At 63.9% G+C, this 15,751-nt stretch overlaps 1 protein-coding gene across 1 annotated transcript in view; it reads left to right on the top strand.

Moving 5' to 3' along the window:
• DCHS1 (dachsous cadherin-related 1) overlaps positions 1-11,659 on the top strand; it is a 41,663-nt gene extending 30,004 nt beyond the window's left edge. The window contains exons 10-21 of the mRNA XM_058824882.1: positions 512-1,346; positions 1,722-1,961; positions 2,358-2,483; positions 2,753-2,962; positions 3,482-4,345; positions 4,807-4,920; positions 5,576-5,787; positions 5,929-6,083; positions 7,243-7,373; positions 7,827-8,113; positions 8,684-8,822; positions 9,045-11,659. Coding sequence (XP_058680865.1) covers positions 512-1,346; positions 1,722-1,961; positions 2,358-2,483; positions 2,753-2,962; positions 3,482-4,345; positions 4,807-4,920; positions 5,576-5,787; positions 5,929-6,083; positions 7,243-7,373; positions 7,827-8,113; positions 8,684-8,822; positions 9,045-11,659 — 5,928 coding nt within the window. The remainder of the gene's footprint in view (positions 1-511; positions 1,347-1,721; positions 1,962-2,357; positions 2,484-2,752; positions 2,963-3,481; positions 4,346-4,806; positions 4,921-5,575; positions 5,788-5,928; positions 6,084-7,242; positions 7,374-7,826; positions 8,114-8,683; positions 8,823-9,044) is intronic.
• Positions 11,660-15,751: the final 4,092 nt, after the last annotated feature.

Here is a 15,751-nt window from a genome sequence, read left to right as displayed (position 1 = left end):
GTGCTTCTTTCCCTTCAGGTCATGCTGTGGTGGCCTTTGCAGCATCCTCTCTCCCATCTGCATGTGCACCTCATGCCCAAATTAACTCCAGTACCTTTAATAAAACTAGTGATGGTGTTTATTTATCTTGGGGTCATACTGGGTTCTCTTTCTGTGCCTCCCATCAGGATGAGCGTGACCTCTCATTCACTCTTGCTTACGTTTGCAGAATTGTTTCTGCTGCTGTCCATTGACTTTGCAGGATCGGACCCAGGCACAGAGCCCGAGAGGGGCTGAGGGAAGGCACCTGTGAGGGTCACCTTCTCCAGCCCCCTGCTCACATGGGGCTGCCTGGTGGTTTCTGGCTGTCTCCAAGGCTGGAGACTCCACCACCTGTGGGCAGCCAGTGGAGGGCTCAGGCACCCTCACAAGTAGAGTGTGTTCAGAGGAGCAGAGGGACCCTCCTGTGCTCCAGCTGTGTGCCCTGGCACACAGCCCCTCTGCGTGCCCCTCACTCCTTCTCTCCTCACAGGTGTTGCCATCCTCCCGCGTGCTGCCCCGGCCTGATGCCACCGTGCTGACCCTGCATCCCCTCGAGGGGGTCAAGCCAGGGTCTGTGATTGGTTCAGTGGCCCCCCCGGACGCCCCTGCCCGAGGACAGCTGACCTACACGGTGGTAGGAGGCGGTGGGGACGGCACCTTTGTGGTTGACAGTGTGACAGGGGAGATTTACGCTGCCCGTGAGCTGGACTATGAGGCCGGGGCACGGCACGTGCTCCAGGTGAGTGCTGAGGACACGCAGCACGGCTATCCCTCCAGCAGGTTGGTGCTGGTCCACATCCACGTGCAGGACTGCAATGACCAGGCCCCCACCTTCCCCGAAGACCCCATTACCATTGTGGTGCCTGAGAACGCCCAGGCTGGCTCCTCCATCTTCACCTTCCAGGCGCTGGACGGGGATGGGGTGGGCCCCAACAGCCAGGTGCGCTATGCTCTGCTGCACCTGGAGCCGCCCGGAGCCCCCTTCCAGCTGGACGGCCGCTCGGGGCAGCTCAGCCTGCGCCAGGGCCTCGACCGCGAGGCCGCCGCCGCCTTCCTGCTGGTGGTGGAGGCCACGGACCAGGCCCGCAACGTCAGCCAGCGCCGCTCGGCCGCCGTCACCGCCCGCGTGTTCGTCACCGACGAGAACGACAACGCGCCCGTCTTCCTCTCGCCGGCCGCCGTCAGCGTCATGGAGGACCAGCCCACAGGCTTCGTGGCGCTGCACGTGGTGGCCCAGGACAGCGACCTGGGAGAGAACGGCCGCGTGAGCTACTCCCTGCGAGCAGGCAACGCTGATGGCTGCTTCCACCTGAACCCCAGCACTGGTGAGGGCTGGGAGCGTGCAGAGTGATGGCAGGGATCCTGGGAACATGGAGGCTGAGGAGGGTGCAGGGGTACACGAGGACATTGCACAGTGTGTGGGAACATGGAGGGTGCAGAGGTGGTGCAGGGATCCTGAGAGCCGGTGGTTGAGGAGGGTGCAGGGATACATGAGGACATTGCACAGTGTGTGGGAACATGGAGGGTGTGGGCTGGGGAGCCCCAGGAGGGAGACTGGGGGTGCAGGGAGTGCCAAGCACAGCATCTGGTTGGCACAGTGCTGCTGTCTCCTGAAAGCCATCTGTCCTGCAGCCCACAGTAGTCCCGAGGCATAGGGCCTGGTGCCCCTGGTGCCAGCTTGCCCTCTCCTGTGCCCTCAGGTGCCCTCTCCATCGTGCGGGCCCTGAACCGGGAGGAGGTGGCCCAGCACAACCTGACGGTGGTGGCCACGGACCACGGCTTCCCACGGCTCTCGGCCACACAGCTGCTGTCCGTGCTGGTGCTGGACGTCAACGACGAGGCTCCTGTCTTTGAGAAACCCGAGTACCAGGCCCACATCATGGAGAACCTGCCGGCCGGCAGCCCGGTGCTGCAGGTGCTGGCCACGGACCGCGATCTGGGTGAGGACGCAGGCCAGGGTCAGCTGCCCAGTTCAGACAGGGCCTGTCTGGAAATGCAGCCCCAGGCCTGGGCATGCCCTGCTCCCTTCTGCCAGTCTGGAGAGCCTGGCTGACCAGAGGGAAGGACCAGCACCTGGCCTGGAGGTGGGAGGTGGGCTGAATCCTGGGAAAGGGTGGGAGTGGAACCTGTGGTTCCCTCTGGTCCCCTGGCCCGTGGCCTTTGTTCTGTGGGCACTCCTTGGCCTGCCAGCAGCTGGGTTAGGCTGGGACCCCACGCACACCTGTGCCACCAGGGAGCAAGCCCACCCTCCCCAGATGAGATCCGGGAGGTGCAGGAGCCCAACGAGGCGCTGGGGCTGCTGCTGGGCTGCCTTCAGAGCACCCTTGTGCCCGCAGGTGCCAACGGGCAGGTGTCCTATGGGGGTCTCTCGGGGGGGCCCTTCTCCATCCACCCACAGACGGGGCTCATTGTCACCACGCGTCCTCTGGACCGGGAGGAGCAGGAGCAGCACGTGCTGACAGGTAAGCAAGGGGAGGCAGCGGGCAGGGGGTCGGGGGGGCACACAGGGACTCTGCTGCTGGCGTGGGGAGTGTTGCAGAGGGCACGGCATGGGGAGGGAGGGAGGGAGGGAGGAGGGGCTGTGGGGCACAGCAGGGCTGTGGGGCGGTTTGGGGCTGCAGGAACGCTGATGCTCACATGCCTGGCTGCCCCTGTGGGTGCCTGGCTGTTGGCACACGGGCTCTGTGGCTGCAGCTCCCAGTCAGCCTCTGGTGCTCTCGCTGTCCTGCAGTCTATGCGCGGGACGCCGGCCTGCCGCCCAGCCTCACCAAGGCCACGGTGTGGGTCACCGTGGGGGATGAGAATGACCATGCACCCCTCCTGGAGAGGGAGTCCTGCTCCGTGGAGGTTCCTGAGAACCAGAGTCGTGTGGCACTCTACACCCTGCGGGCCACTGATCCTGATGGTGGGGAGAACGGACGCCTGGAGTACCGGGTGGCAGGTGAGATGCACTGGGAGCGTGGGACTGGGCAGGGACTTCTCCCTGGGCTCCCCTGTGTCTGGGGACATCAACTGCAGCAGTCCCATTCCATGGCAGCTCTCTCCTGCTGCAAACTGCACGGCATTGCTGTCATCTCTCAGCTCTCTGTCCCCAGTGAAAAGCATCCTGAGATCTGGACAGGCTGCACTGCTCATTCCCCAGGCTTGTGTATAATTCCCCAGGCTTAGAACAGTTCCACACCTCTCCTGGCTGCTCTGACCTGTTAATTCACAGGTTACCAAGTCAGATTTTTGCTGTATCCTGCCACAGGCTGCCTGGCAACTCCCCATGGCAGCAGCAGTAGCCTGTGAGTGGTTAGAGTCAGTTCTTCATATGGAGCTAGCCCAAGGAGTCTGCTCCCACTGGGGCTCACTTTACCCACCCTGCCAGATCCCGTGGTGCTGGGCTCCATGCTCTCCGGGGCCTTTCTCATTCCACTTATAGGCATGCTGCATTGTTGCTCCCCCCTTTCTCTTTTAGGTGGAGACCCTGGGCAGGATTTCAGCCTAGACCCCGTCTCTGGTGTCCTCTCCACCGCACATGCCCTCGACCGAGAGCAAATTGCTTCCTACAGCCTCACTGTAGTGGTGCAGGACCACGGCTCCCCACCACGCAGTGCCACCATGTCGGTGACCGTGAAGGTGTTGGACCTCAATGACAATGCCCCCAGCTTTGCTCAGGCCAGCTACACGGTGGAGGTGCCAGAGGACTTGCCGGTCGGCGCCCTGGTGCTGCAGCTGGCGGCCGAGGACCCGGATGAGGGCACGAATGGGCAGGTCTCCTACTACCTGGGCAACGAATCGCTGGGCATGTTCCAGGTGGAGCCGCAGAGCGGGCGGCTCCGCAGCGCGCAGGCCCTGGACCGGGAGCGCCAGCCCAGCTACAGCTTCCTGGCCATGGCGGTGGACGCGGCGCCCTGGGAGCCCCGCAGCGCCGCCGTGCGCGTCACCGTCGTGGTGCAGGACGTCAACGACCACGTGCCGGCCTTCCTGCACAGCCCGCTCACCGTTAACCTGTCCCGCCACACACCCCTCAAGCAGGTGGTGGCCACCATGAGGGCTGAGGACCGGGACGCAGGCGCCAACGCCTCCATCCTGTACCGCTTTGCCAGCCCCAGTTCCGCCTTCGCCATCAACTCCTACACGGGGGACATCCAGCTGCTGCAGCCCCTGGGCGCCCTCAGCCAGCGCCAGCGCACGCTCTTCGTGCTGGCCATGGACCTGGGGCAGCCAGCGCTCTCCTCCACGGGAGTGGTGGTGATCCACGTGCAGGAGGAGCCCTACCGCGGGCTGCGCTTCCCTCGCAGCACCAGAGACGTGGCCCTGGCTGAAAATGCCACCCCAGGTACCCACGGGCAGCGACCAGAAAGTGCTGGGATGGAATGGGATAGGGTAAAGGGGAGGTGGGAGCAGCGCTGTGGGCAACTGCCACCACAGAGCGCTGTGGGGTCTGGGGAAGTCCTGTTGTGCTTTGGGCAGACCCAAGGAGCTGCAGGGTCTGAGTGGTGCCCAGGCTGGTCAGGGTGGTGTCCCTGTGGGCTGGCCTGAGTGTGTTCAAATCACTGTCAGCAGCCACAGGTACCCAAGTGCTCCCTGAAGGTCCCCAGGGTCACAGTGAGACCACTGAGGAGCCGTGGATATGCACCATGACACCAGGCTCCCAGCCCAGCATTAACCTTAGCTCTTCATCCCCTGTCCCAGTGTCCTCAGGCAGAGCAGTGGTACAGCACGTGCTGCCCTGCGTCACCTTGACCCTTTGCCACGTGCTCCCAGGCTCTGTCTCTTCATGCCCTTTTGCTCTCCCAGGCACTGAGGTGGCGAGTGTCCAGGCCGTGCACATGGGGGGCTCCTCGGGGCACATCACCTACAGCATCGTCAGTGGCAATGAGAGGAACACCTTCCAGATCCAGCCCAGCTCAGGTACGGCTCCAGGAACACCTGGGGAGCTCTGCTCATGCCTGCTCAGGTGCTTGGGGCCCCCAGGGCACAGGAGCACTGTCCACAGTCTGTACCAGTTCGGTGAGAGGTGTTAGTACTGGAGTGTGGACACTGCCCTGTCACTGACCAGAGGCTGTTAGCACTGCTCCCAGTGCAGTTGTGGTCCCCCATAATGAGACCTTTTCCCAAAACCTCAGAGAGCAGGGTTAGATGGGATTTCGGGAAGACATTCTTCCCTGTGAGGGTGGTGAGGCTCTGGCACAGGTTGCCCAGAGAAGCTGTGGCTGCCTCATCCCTGGGGATGGATGGATGATGGATGGATGGATGGATGGATGGATGGATGGATGGATGGATGATGGATAGATGGATGATGGATGCATGGATGGATGGATGGAGGGATGGATGGATGATGGATGCATGGATGGATGGATGGATGATGGATGGATGATGGATGCATGGATGGATGGATGGAGGGATGGATGGATGGATGGATGGATGGATGGATGGATGGATGGAGGGATGGATGGACGGATGGATGGAGGGATGGATGATGGATGGATGGATGGATGGATGGATGGATGGATGGATGATGGATGGTGCTGGTACCTCACTCCCCCTTCCCTCTGTTCCCCTGCAGGTGCCATCTCAGTGCAGGACTCCAGCAGTCTGGACTTCGAGGCCAGCCCCCGGCTGCGCCTGGTGATTCAGGCAGAGACTGCAGCTTCCTTTGGCTTTATGGCCATCAACCTCAACCTCCAGGATGTGAACGACAACCTGCCCCGCTTCCAGCTGCAGAACTACGTGGCATTCATCTGGGAGTCACAGGGCTACGACTCACCTGTCATCCAGGTATGGCAGGGCACAAACAGGGACACCTGAGCCCTGGCCTGGCTGGGGTTATGGGATGGGGGCTGCATGGGCCTGGGGCTGGCACCAGCACACAAGTCCTGCCTCAGGGGCTCCACAGCTGCATCTCATGTGGCTTTGCAGGTGCTGGCAGATGACCTGGACCAGGGAGCGAATGGGCAGGTGACTTATGCCATCAACCAGTCCCTGCCAATGCCGGGCTTGTACCACATTGACCCTCAGACTGGCACCATTACCACTGCTGCCATCCTGGACAGAGAGATCTGGTCCCAGACACGGTGAGTGCAGCCAAGCTGGGGGAGGCCAGGACAGGGACAGAGCTGTGGAGCACAGCCCCGGGGCATGGGGAACACTGTTCTTGGTGCCCCCAAAGCTGTCCCAGCCTGGCTGTGAAATGGCTCTGTCAGGCAGCACAGCTGAGGGTCAGTGGGAGTGAAGGACACAGGAGCCAGATGGCCAAGATGAGCCCACACATAGCTCAGTCAGGTCTCTACAGAGCTGAGGAGATTGTGAGAGGGCCCTAGGTTCATCCATTCCCCTTCCTGCCTCCTTAATCTGCACTGCATCTGCTCAATTTCTTCCACTTCCAAGTACGGGACCCTTTTATCCTGCCACATGGCTCCAGACCCCTGCACTATCCCCCCCAGATGTCCCCTTGCATCCAGACAGGTCCTCTGGGCCCCTCGCCATATGTGCACGCTCTAGACATGTCCATCCACATGTATGTGACATGCTGGCAAACACCCTGCCATGAATCTGAGGCTTCTCCTGCCCTTCCCCACACACCTTGCTCCGATGAGGACCCCCAGTTCGTGTTCTCCCCCTCCACAGGTGCCCCCATGGCTGGGGGTTCCTCTGCCCTCTTCCCCGTTGGGGGAGTCTGGGGTATTCCTCCATCCACACATCCCTCACCATTCCAGAGAGGCTCCAGGTGTTCCCCAGCAGCCAGAGAGCCCCAGAGCCCTGCCTGTACCCCACAAGGTGCTCTGCCTGCACCCACACACCTTCCAGACTTCAACACATGCCTTAGGTGTGCAAAAACTTGCTGCTGTGCCCCACCGTGCTCTCCATGTACCAAACCCACTGCCCCACATGTGTTCTCCAAATCACAGAACCCCTGAGGTTGGAAAAGACATCTGAGATTGCCGAGTCCAGCCTGTGACTGGTCAGCACCTTCTCAGCTAGACTGGAGCACTGAGTGCTGCATGCAGTCTTTCCCTAAACACCTCCAGAGGATGCCCTGCACAGATCCATCACCCCAGGGTCTGAGCCGCTGTGCATTTCCCTCCACACACACACACACACACTCTCCAGCCCTGTGCACACCTGCAGTTCACGTCCCAGGTGTGATGCAGGTGTGCAGTGCATATCCCAGTACACGGGTGAGGTGCTCCCTCACATGTGTGGACACACATCTGACCTCATGCCTGCCCACAGCCTGGTGGTGACAGCGATGGACCGAGGAACACCCCCGCTGATGGGCTCGGCCACGCTGACCGTGGTGGTGATGGACATCAACGACAACAGCCCCACCATCCCGGTGCCCTGGGAGATCCGTGTCCCCGAGAGTGAGTGCCGGAGCACTGGGGGCCAGAGCTGGGGTGCCATGGGGTGGGGAGGAGCCCCAGGGAGGCCAGGCCAGTCCCTGTCAGGAGCTGGGTCACACTGACCTGCTGAAGCCCCCCGAGCTCTCAAGCACAACCCTTGTGCTGCTGCTGTGTGCTGAGGGAGCAGCCTGAATTACCAACTCAGCCCTGACCCCTGCCCCATGTCTGGGACTCTGGCTGCAGACACTGCCCTGCCTGCTCACCGTCCTCAGCCAGTATGCCCTGTGCCCATGCCATACCTCCACCTGTCCTGCCAAGCTCCTGAGACCTTCGTCTTCCGCCCTCATCCCCCTCTCCCATGGCATCTTCCCCTCTTCCTGGTGCTCAGGCTCTGGACTGAGCTGGTTTCCCACCAGGTGAGCCAGGTATGCTGGGCAGGGCTGGGTGTGCTCACTCACGTGTCTGCTCCCACAGACACGCTGCTGGGCACCCAGATAGCCCAGCTGACCGGGAACGACGTGGACTCGGGCCCGGCCCTGTCCTACACGCTGCTGCTGGAGGGGGACGTGGCAGACACCTTCGGGGTGCTGCGCTACGGGGGCCACGTGTCCCTGACGGGGCCGCTGGACCGCGAGCAGCGCAGCCGCTACACGCTGACCCTGCGCGCCTCCGACACGCGCCACGAGACCGAGGCCAACCTCACCGTCCTCGTGGAGGATGTGAACGACAACGTGCCCACCTTCACCCAGGCTTTCTATCAGGTACAGGTGCCGGGTGTGCCAGCCAGCCCACACAAGCCTCTGCAGCTCCTGCCTGGCCTCTCTGCCCTTACAAAGCAGAGCATGGGTCTGAGCCCCTTCTGGTCCCACTTTCTGACCCACATCTGCATCCTGGCATCCCTCATGCTCTCACTGTGGCATAGAAGGAGCTGAAACCAGGCAGGTGACCCTGGGACCAGCCCCTGCAAGGGGCACAGCTGGATGCAGAGGGTCCAGCAGAAAGGGATGAGCACAGTGGGGAAGCCAGAGGGGGTGGGAAATGGGTCCCAGCCCAGACAAGTGTTTGTGGCGAGACCTGGGCAGGTCCCTGTTGAAGGTTGGCTTGGGCAGTGTGTGCTGCAGCACTGAAGCCCAGCCAAGGGGCTGGGGAGCCCCAGGAATGCTTGAAGGGTCTAGGAGCACAAACTCCTTGTGTGTGGTTTCCCTGGCCAGTGAGAGGCTGGGTGCCCTTGGCTTTGGCTGCCTGGCCAGCCCCAGATCCCCATCCCAGGGATGCTGGGGGCTCTGAGCAGGGGGGAACCAGATGCTGACTGGGGTTTCCTCATCTTCCAGGTGCTGTTGCCAGAGCACACACCTGCTGGCAGTGTCATCCTCACTGTGAGTGCAACCGACCCCGACTCAGGGAGCAATGGGGACATCACCTTCCACCTGACTGTGCCCAGCCCTGATGTTGCCATCGACCCCAGCAACGGTGCGTGGGCTTGGTGCTCTGTGTGCCTCTCTCATGGGTCAATCTAAGGTTGCCTGTGGAGGAGAGTGCCCCCATCCTGCCTCCGTTCAAACCCTCACAAGGTCACTTTCTGGTGTGGCTGGTGAAGCAGACACAGCAGGGTGACCATCAAATGCTCCTCCAGCTGATACCCTTCCCAGCTCCCACTGGTTCCCATGCTGACCCTGGCCTTGTGCTCCACAGGGACCCTCTTCACCACGCGGCAGGTGGAGTTCAATGCCAGCCAGCCCACCCTGGACCTGGTGGTGGAGGCCCGCGACCACGGCTCTCCCAGCCTCTCATCCTGGGCCACGGTGCAGATCCAGGTTCTGGATGTGAACGACCACAGCCCCCGCTTCCAGGAGCTGTGCTACAACGCCAGCGTTCCCGAGGACCTGCGCCCAGGCACCACCGTGCTGATGCTGGAGGCAGGCGACGCCGACCTGTCCCGGGAGAACGCCGGCTTTGATTACACTATCGTCAGCGGCAACGGCGGCAACGCCTTCCAGGTGGAGAGCCGGGTGGCGCGGGCCGGGGGGCAGCTCCGCACGCAGGGAGCCCTGGTGCTGGTGGAGCCCCTGGACTTCGAGGCCATCCCGGTGTACAACTTGACGGTGGCAGCCTCGGACCGGGGCGTGCCGCAGCGCAGCGCCACCGTGCCCGTGCTGATCACGGTGCAGGACGTCAACGACAACCCGCCCGTGTTCGGCCGGGCCGAGTACCGCGCGGCGGTGAGCGAGGCCGCGCTGCCCGGCACCGAGCTGCTGCGCGTGGCCGCCCACGACGCCGACTCGGGGCCGCGTGGCCGCGTGCGCTACACCATCAGCTCGGGGGACCAGCACCGGCTGTTCCAGCTGCACGAGAGCACGGGCGCCCTGAGCCTGGCGTGCCCGCTGGATCGGGAGGCCCAGGCGCTGCACACGCTGGTGGTGCGGGCCACGGACACGCCGGGCGGGCACTTTGCGCTGGTGCCCGTGGCCATTGAGGTGAAGGACATCAACGACAACAAGCCGTACTTCCCGGTGGAGGTGCTGAGCGCCAGCATCCGGGAGAACCTGCCACCTGGCACGCTGGTGACCACGCTGCGCGCCGTGGACGCCGACAGCGGCGCCTTTGGGGAGCTGCGGTACGTGGTGCTGGAGCAGGCGCTGGGGGACCCCAGCACGGGGGACGGCCGGGATGCCTTTGCTGTCAATGGCAGCTCTGGGGAGCTGCGCTCCCGCCTCACCTTTGACTACGAGCGAGCCAAAGCCTTCCAGCTCCTGGTTCGGGCCACCGACGCCGGCAATGCCTCGGCCACTGTGACTGTGCGGGTGCTGGTGACGGGGGAAGATGAGTATGATCCCATCTTCCTGAGCCCCTCCTTCAACTTTGAGGTGCCTGAGGGTGCGCGCAAAGGGCAGAGCATCGGGCGGGTGCTGGCCACAGATGAGGACGAGGGGGTTGACGGTGTTGTGCTGTACACCCTGGCAAAGCCCTCACCGTACTTTGCCATCAACCAGACCACGGGCTCCATCTACCTGCGTGTGGACAGCCAGCCCCAAGCCGGGGCTGGGCGCACCAAGAGGGAGCCACGGGAGATGAGCCTGGAGGTGCAGGCCCGCAGCCCGCTGCCTGCTTCCCGTGTGGCCTCTGCGCAGGTCACCATCGACGTCACGCACACCTCCTTTGGCCTGGCACCTGACCTCAACCTCCTGCTGGTGGCCGTGGCCGCCTCGCTGGGCGTTGTGGTGGTGCTGGCCGCCGTGGCCATCGTGCTGGCCCTGGTGCGCTCCCGGCAGCGCCGGGGCCACAAGAAGGCAGAGGCAGAGGGGGCGCTGGCCCGTGCGCAGAGCGGGTCCTTGCAGAAGCTGGGCCGTGAGGAGCCGGCGCTGCCCGGGACCGAGCACATCTACCACCAGGCGCTGCCAGGGTACGGGACTGAGCCGGCAGGGCCCTACACGCGGGGCGGCTCCCTGGACCCCTCGCATTCCAGCGGCCGTGGCTCTGCGGAAGCCGCTGAGGATGACGAGATACGGATGATCAATGAGTACCCACGCGTGGCCAGCATCACAGCCTCCATGCAGGAGCACATCGCTGCCCGCGGCCCTGACTCTGGCATCCAGCAGGATGCTGACCAGCTCTCCGACATCTCGTGTGAGCCAGCTGCGTTGGAGAGCGCCCAGTGGTTCAAGAGCAAGAAGGGCTCTGGGCTGCTGCTGCCGGGGCCGCCGCTGCAGCTGTACCGCGAGGACGGGGGGGGCAGCGCCTTCCTGGGCGTCCGCTGCGGCCTCAGCGTCTCCTCGCAGCCCCAGGACTACGCCTTCCCCGAGGACGGCAAGCCCTCCGTGGAGGGCTCGCTCACCGCCATCGTGGCCAGCGACGAGGAGCTCCGCGGCAGCTACAACTGGGATTACCTGCTCAACTGGTGTCCCCAGTTCCAGCCGCTGGCCAGCGTCTTCACGGAGATCGCCCGCCTCAAGGATGAGAGCTCCCTGCGCAAGCCCTTCCCAGCCAAGCCCAAGGCAGAGCCCAAGCCCCGCATCGACCCCCCGCCCCTCATCACCTCAGTGGCCCATCCGGGTGCCAAGTCCGTGCCCCCCAAACCGCCGCCAGGCAGGACCTTCCCGCACCCGTCCTCGCTGCGCCGCTCGCCCATCAGCCACGAGGGCTCCATCTCGTCCTCCGCCATGTCGCCGAGCTTCTCCCCGTCGCTGTCCCCGCTGGCCGCCCGCTCCCCGGTGGTCTCGCCCTTCGGCATCTCGCAGGGGCCGTCCACCTCCACCATCAGTGCTGAGCACTCGCTGGAGCCCCCTGAGGAGGCCGAGCTCAGGATTTAGAGCTGGGCCCTGGACTCCTCTGCCCCAGCCCGCAGCCATGGGGCCGGAGTGGGGCCCAGCCCAGGGCTGCTAAAATGGGCGCTCATCCTGCTCCCAGCGCTGGGCCTGGCCTGGGCCCTGGGACTGCCGATGCCCTTGGGGGCCGTGGCCCCGTCCCTCCCCACAGCTTGGCAGAGCCTGTGCTGGCTGGTGCCCTATGGACTGCTGACCCCAGTGCTGGCACCCCGGGGTGATGGTCCGTGTGCTGCTTGGCCCGGGGTGATGGTCCATGTGGCTCAGATGGGTGCTGGGCACGATGGTACTTCACGGTACTTGCTGCTCCGGGAGCTGAGGGGAGCTGAGGGGATGGAGGCCCAGACCCTGCCCTGCCCAGGGCCAGGCAGCAGCCTGGGTGCAGGAGGACCCTGAGCCTTCCCTTGCGACCCTCGGAGCTCCCAGGGCAGGGGCGATGCCCCGTGGCCGGGGGTGATGTTCCGGGCAGGGGCGATGCCCTGGGGCACGGATGCTGCCTGTGGGAATGAGCCTGGCCCCTGCCCGGGAGGGGACACTCACCGGGCTGGCTGCAGCAGGAGGCAGCAGTGCCCACACCTTGCTGCCTGTCTGTGGCTGGGCAGGGACAGGAAAGCTTTTGAGGTCTCTCCAGCCCTTTGGCTACCCACTGCAGGTGACACATCCGGGAATCTCCTGCCAGAACTTCAGGATGGTTCCTGTGGTCTGGCAGGGAGGCACCTGCCATGCTCAGCATGGGAATCCCATTCCTGGGAGCAGGTGCCTCTCTGGGCAAGGGTCCCAGGCAGGGGCAGTGCCCGGGCACAGGCAGCACAGTGTGGCTGGCAGAGCTGTGTGCAGCTGACAGGGCCAGCCCAGCCTCAGCAGCAGTGAGGATGGCTGCTGTGACCCTCGGCCCGGCAGGCAGCCTGCAGCTGCAGGGGCACAGGTGGGAGGTGACCCCAAAAAGCTACATCACCCAGCGTGTTCTCTGTCAGCACAGGTGGGAGATGGTGCCCCAAAAAGCCACATAACCCAGCGTGTTCTCTGACAGCCACAGTGGGACGCTGGGCATGTGGCCTTCCCTGGGCCCTGTCACATGACTGCCTCCCAGGACAGTCTGGTCACCTGCAGAGCATGGTCAGGGTGCCAGAAGCCCCTGCTGCTGGCCCAGCCCCTGTGTGGGGCTGCCCTGCACCCCCGTCATGCATGCTGTGAGCCCGGCACGGGGCCGGTGCCCATCTCCTGCCAGCACGGCCACTCACACACACAGGCAGTGTCACACCCGCAGCACACCCACCCACCCGCTCTCCCTGAGCCCGTTGCTCCCCGGAGCTGCTCCCACGTCACAGCCCTCCCTGGGAGTGCTGCCCTGGGCTCTGTGATCCCCACATGGGCATGGGTGCCCCACAGCAGCCCTGGGCTCTGTGATCCCTGCGCGGCCATGGGTGCCCCACAGAGCCCTGAATGCCCAGTCTGCTCAGGGGTGTGTCTGGGGGTCGGGGGGATACCCCGTGCCTGAGCAGAGCTGGGGGAAGCTCCTTCCCATTACACATTCCCCAGACCCAGCCCCAAAGGTGTCACAGCAGACAAATGCATCACTTCTGCCCGTCCCCCCTGTCCCAGGAAGAACCATCTGTGTCTGCAGCTCTGTGTGTCACAGTCAGCCTCTCATCCATCCCTGCTGTGCCATGGGGACCTGGCATGTGCTGCTGGTCCCAGGTGCTGTCCTGGGCACAGGGCAGTGACAGGGGACAGGCACCTGCAATAGTGGGCACCAAGGGAGCCCCACCAAGGGCCATGCCCACTCTGCTGGGGACCCACAGGGGCCCGGGGTGCCCTGGGAGGGGGAGACGGTTCTGCCTTGGCACAGGGACAGCCCACAGAGGCTCTTGGGCTGGTGGCACCCCATCCCCTCTGTGTCCTGCTCACAAGCACTGTGGGGACACATTGTTCTCCCCAGCCCTGTAGGGACACTCTGGGGGTGTCCCGTGTCCCCCAGGACTGTGGGGGCACTCTAGGGCTACCCGGTGCCCCCCAGTCCCATGCTGGGTGCCCCCTGGCCCTGTGCTGCCCACGCAGCCCAGCTGCACTGCACATCTGGGGTGGGGACACAGATGGGTCACCCTGCACGCCACAGGAAGGGCCAGACACTCACACCCTGCTTTGGGCTGGGGTCACTGAGCCCCAGTTATTTATTTTTACACATTGTACTACGATTGCTGTTTTTACTCGTTTGTACCTTTTGTATTGTGTCTCGTGGAGCTGCATGTGCCAGCGCTGCCTGCGGCCGTGCAGGGGCTGCTCAGCACAGCCTGAACCCAAGTGCCAACGTCTCAAAAATGCCTTAATAAACCACACGTTTGTACAGACACCGCCCCGTCCCTGCTGCCAGGCTCCTGCCAGGCTGGCACCGTGATCCATGGGGCTGATGGTGGGGGGATACTGGATCTGCCCCAGGGCTCACGGCGGGGGCTGGCCAGGCTCTGGTCCCACGTCCATGGCTGCGTCCTGCCGAGTCCATTTCCTGAGGGGTCAGTGGAGCTGCAGCAGGACCATGGCCCCGGGGCTGTCCAGCAGCCAGGCTGGGTGTGTTTCCATGCAGGCACACGAGGAAGGCATGGCTACACACATGCACACAGCTGGTACCTCGTGCCACGGGCATCCCTATCCCATCCCGTACCCTGGCTCTGGTGGGGGCTGTGGGAGGGCAGCGCAGGCCCCCAGGGCTGCAGCAGCCACACCTGGACATGTCATCTGCCCAGCAGGTACCTCACGTTCCTGGATCCCCACTGAGGACACCTGGGCACACAAATTCCCCAAGGCACAGCCTCATCACAGCCAGCACACGCAGACTGCCCTGGGGATCCCAGTGCTCCCAGCAGTCTGCCCAGCAGCTTTGGCTCTGCTTGTCCCTGTTGGGTGACACAGGCACGCACAGGGCTCTTTGCTGATCTCCTGACGCCACATGGGCTCCTCTCACCAAACAGTGTCCCCAACCCCGAGAAACAGAGCTGGACACCCAGGAGTGGCTGTGCAGCCGTCAGGTGTCGGATGTGGCCAGACCCAGCAGTGACCATCAACCACCTACATGTGATCAGCCCCTTTCATCCTGCCTTCCCTGCTTTCCTTTTGTTGTTGTTGTTCCCCAAACCAACCTGTGTGCTCCCTGTCCTCAGCTCTGATTCCAGCACCCCACAGTGAATCCTGCAGAGCTCCAGCCTGTCCTGCACAGCCCCAGCCTGTTCTGCACAGCCCCAGCCTGTTCTGCACATCCCCAGCCTGTTCTGCACATCCCCAGCCTGTCCTGCACAGCCCCAGCCTGTTCTGCACATCCCCAGCCTGTTCCTGTTCTGCACATCCCCAGCCTGTTCCTGTCCTGCACAGCCCCAGCCTGTTCTGCAGCCCCCCCCAGCCCTGCTGGCAGCTCTGGGCCCAGGGGAGCCCTCCTGTCCCCCTCTCTGACAGGGGTGAGCACAGGCCAGCACAGCCGGGGCAGGGGGCAAAGGGCCACCCTGTCCCTGACGGTGTCCCTGGGGCTCCCTCTGCTCCTCCATCCCCACCCGACCCCTTCAGCACAGAGGTCTGGGGAGTGAGGCTGCAGCCAGGGGACTCTGAGGCCCCCTGACCTCCAGCACCGGGCCAGCAGCAGCAGATGCTCCCTAACACGATTAGCTCTGCCCGGCCACCTTAATCCCGGCTGTCCAGACAGAGCCAGACAGCATCCCCTGCAAATCCCATCCCACTTAGAGCCCATCCCCAAACTGCACATGGGGCACGCAGCCCCCCAGCCTCGGCTGCGGCCAGGGCAGCTGGGACCCCTCTGTCTGTGGGCAGGGGGACACCGGGGCTGCCAGGGCAGGGCAGCACAGGCGAGCAGGAGCAGACGCCTCTGGCACCGCTCCAGTGCGGGGGATTGGCAGCCACGGCCGGGCAGGTGGTTTTCCCATTGCCTGTCTCTTCCTGGCCCGGACCCCGCTCTGCAGACGCAGGAAAACAGCTGGGAACGGCTGGAGCCGTGGGATGTGCCGTGTGACTGAGCTTGTCACCGAAACTGCAGGAAAACCAAAAAACTCCCAACAACGTTTTTACTGTTAGAGAATC

This window comes from Ammospiza caudacuta, chromosome 2, assembly GCF_027887145.1.
Source record: "Ammospiza caudacuta isolate bAmmCau1 chromosome 2, bAmmCau1.pri, whole genome shotgun sequence".
In the NCBI taxonomy this organism is placed as follows: Eukaryota; Metazoa; Chordata; class Aves; order Passeriformes; family Passerellidae; genus Ammospiza; species Ammospiza caudacuta.
This window is presented reverse-complemented; position numbering and strand designations above follow the sequence as displayed.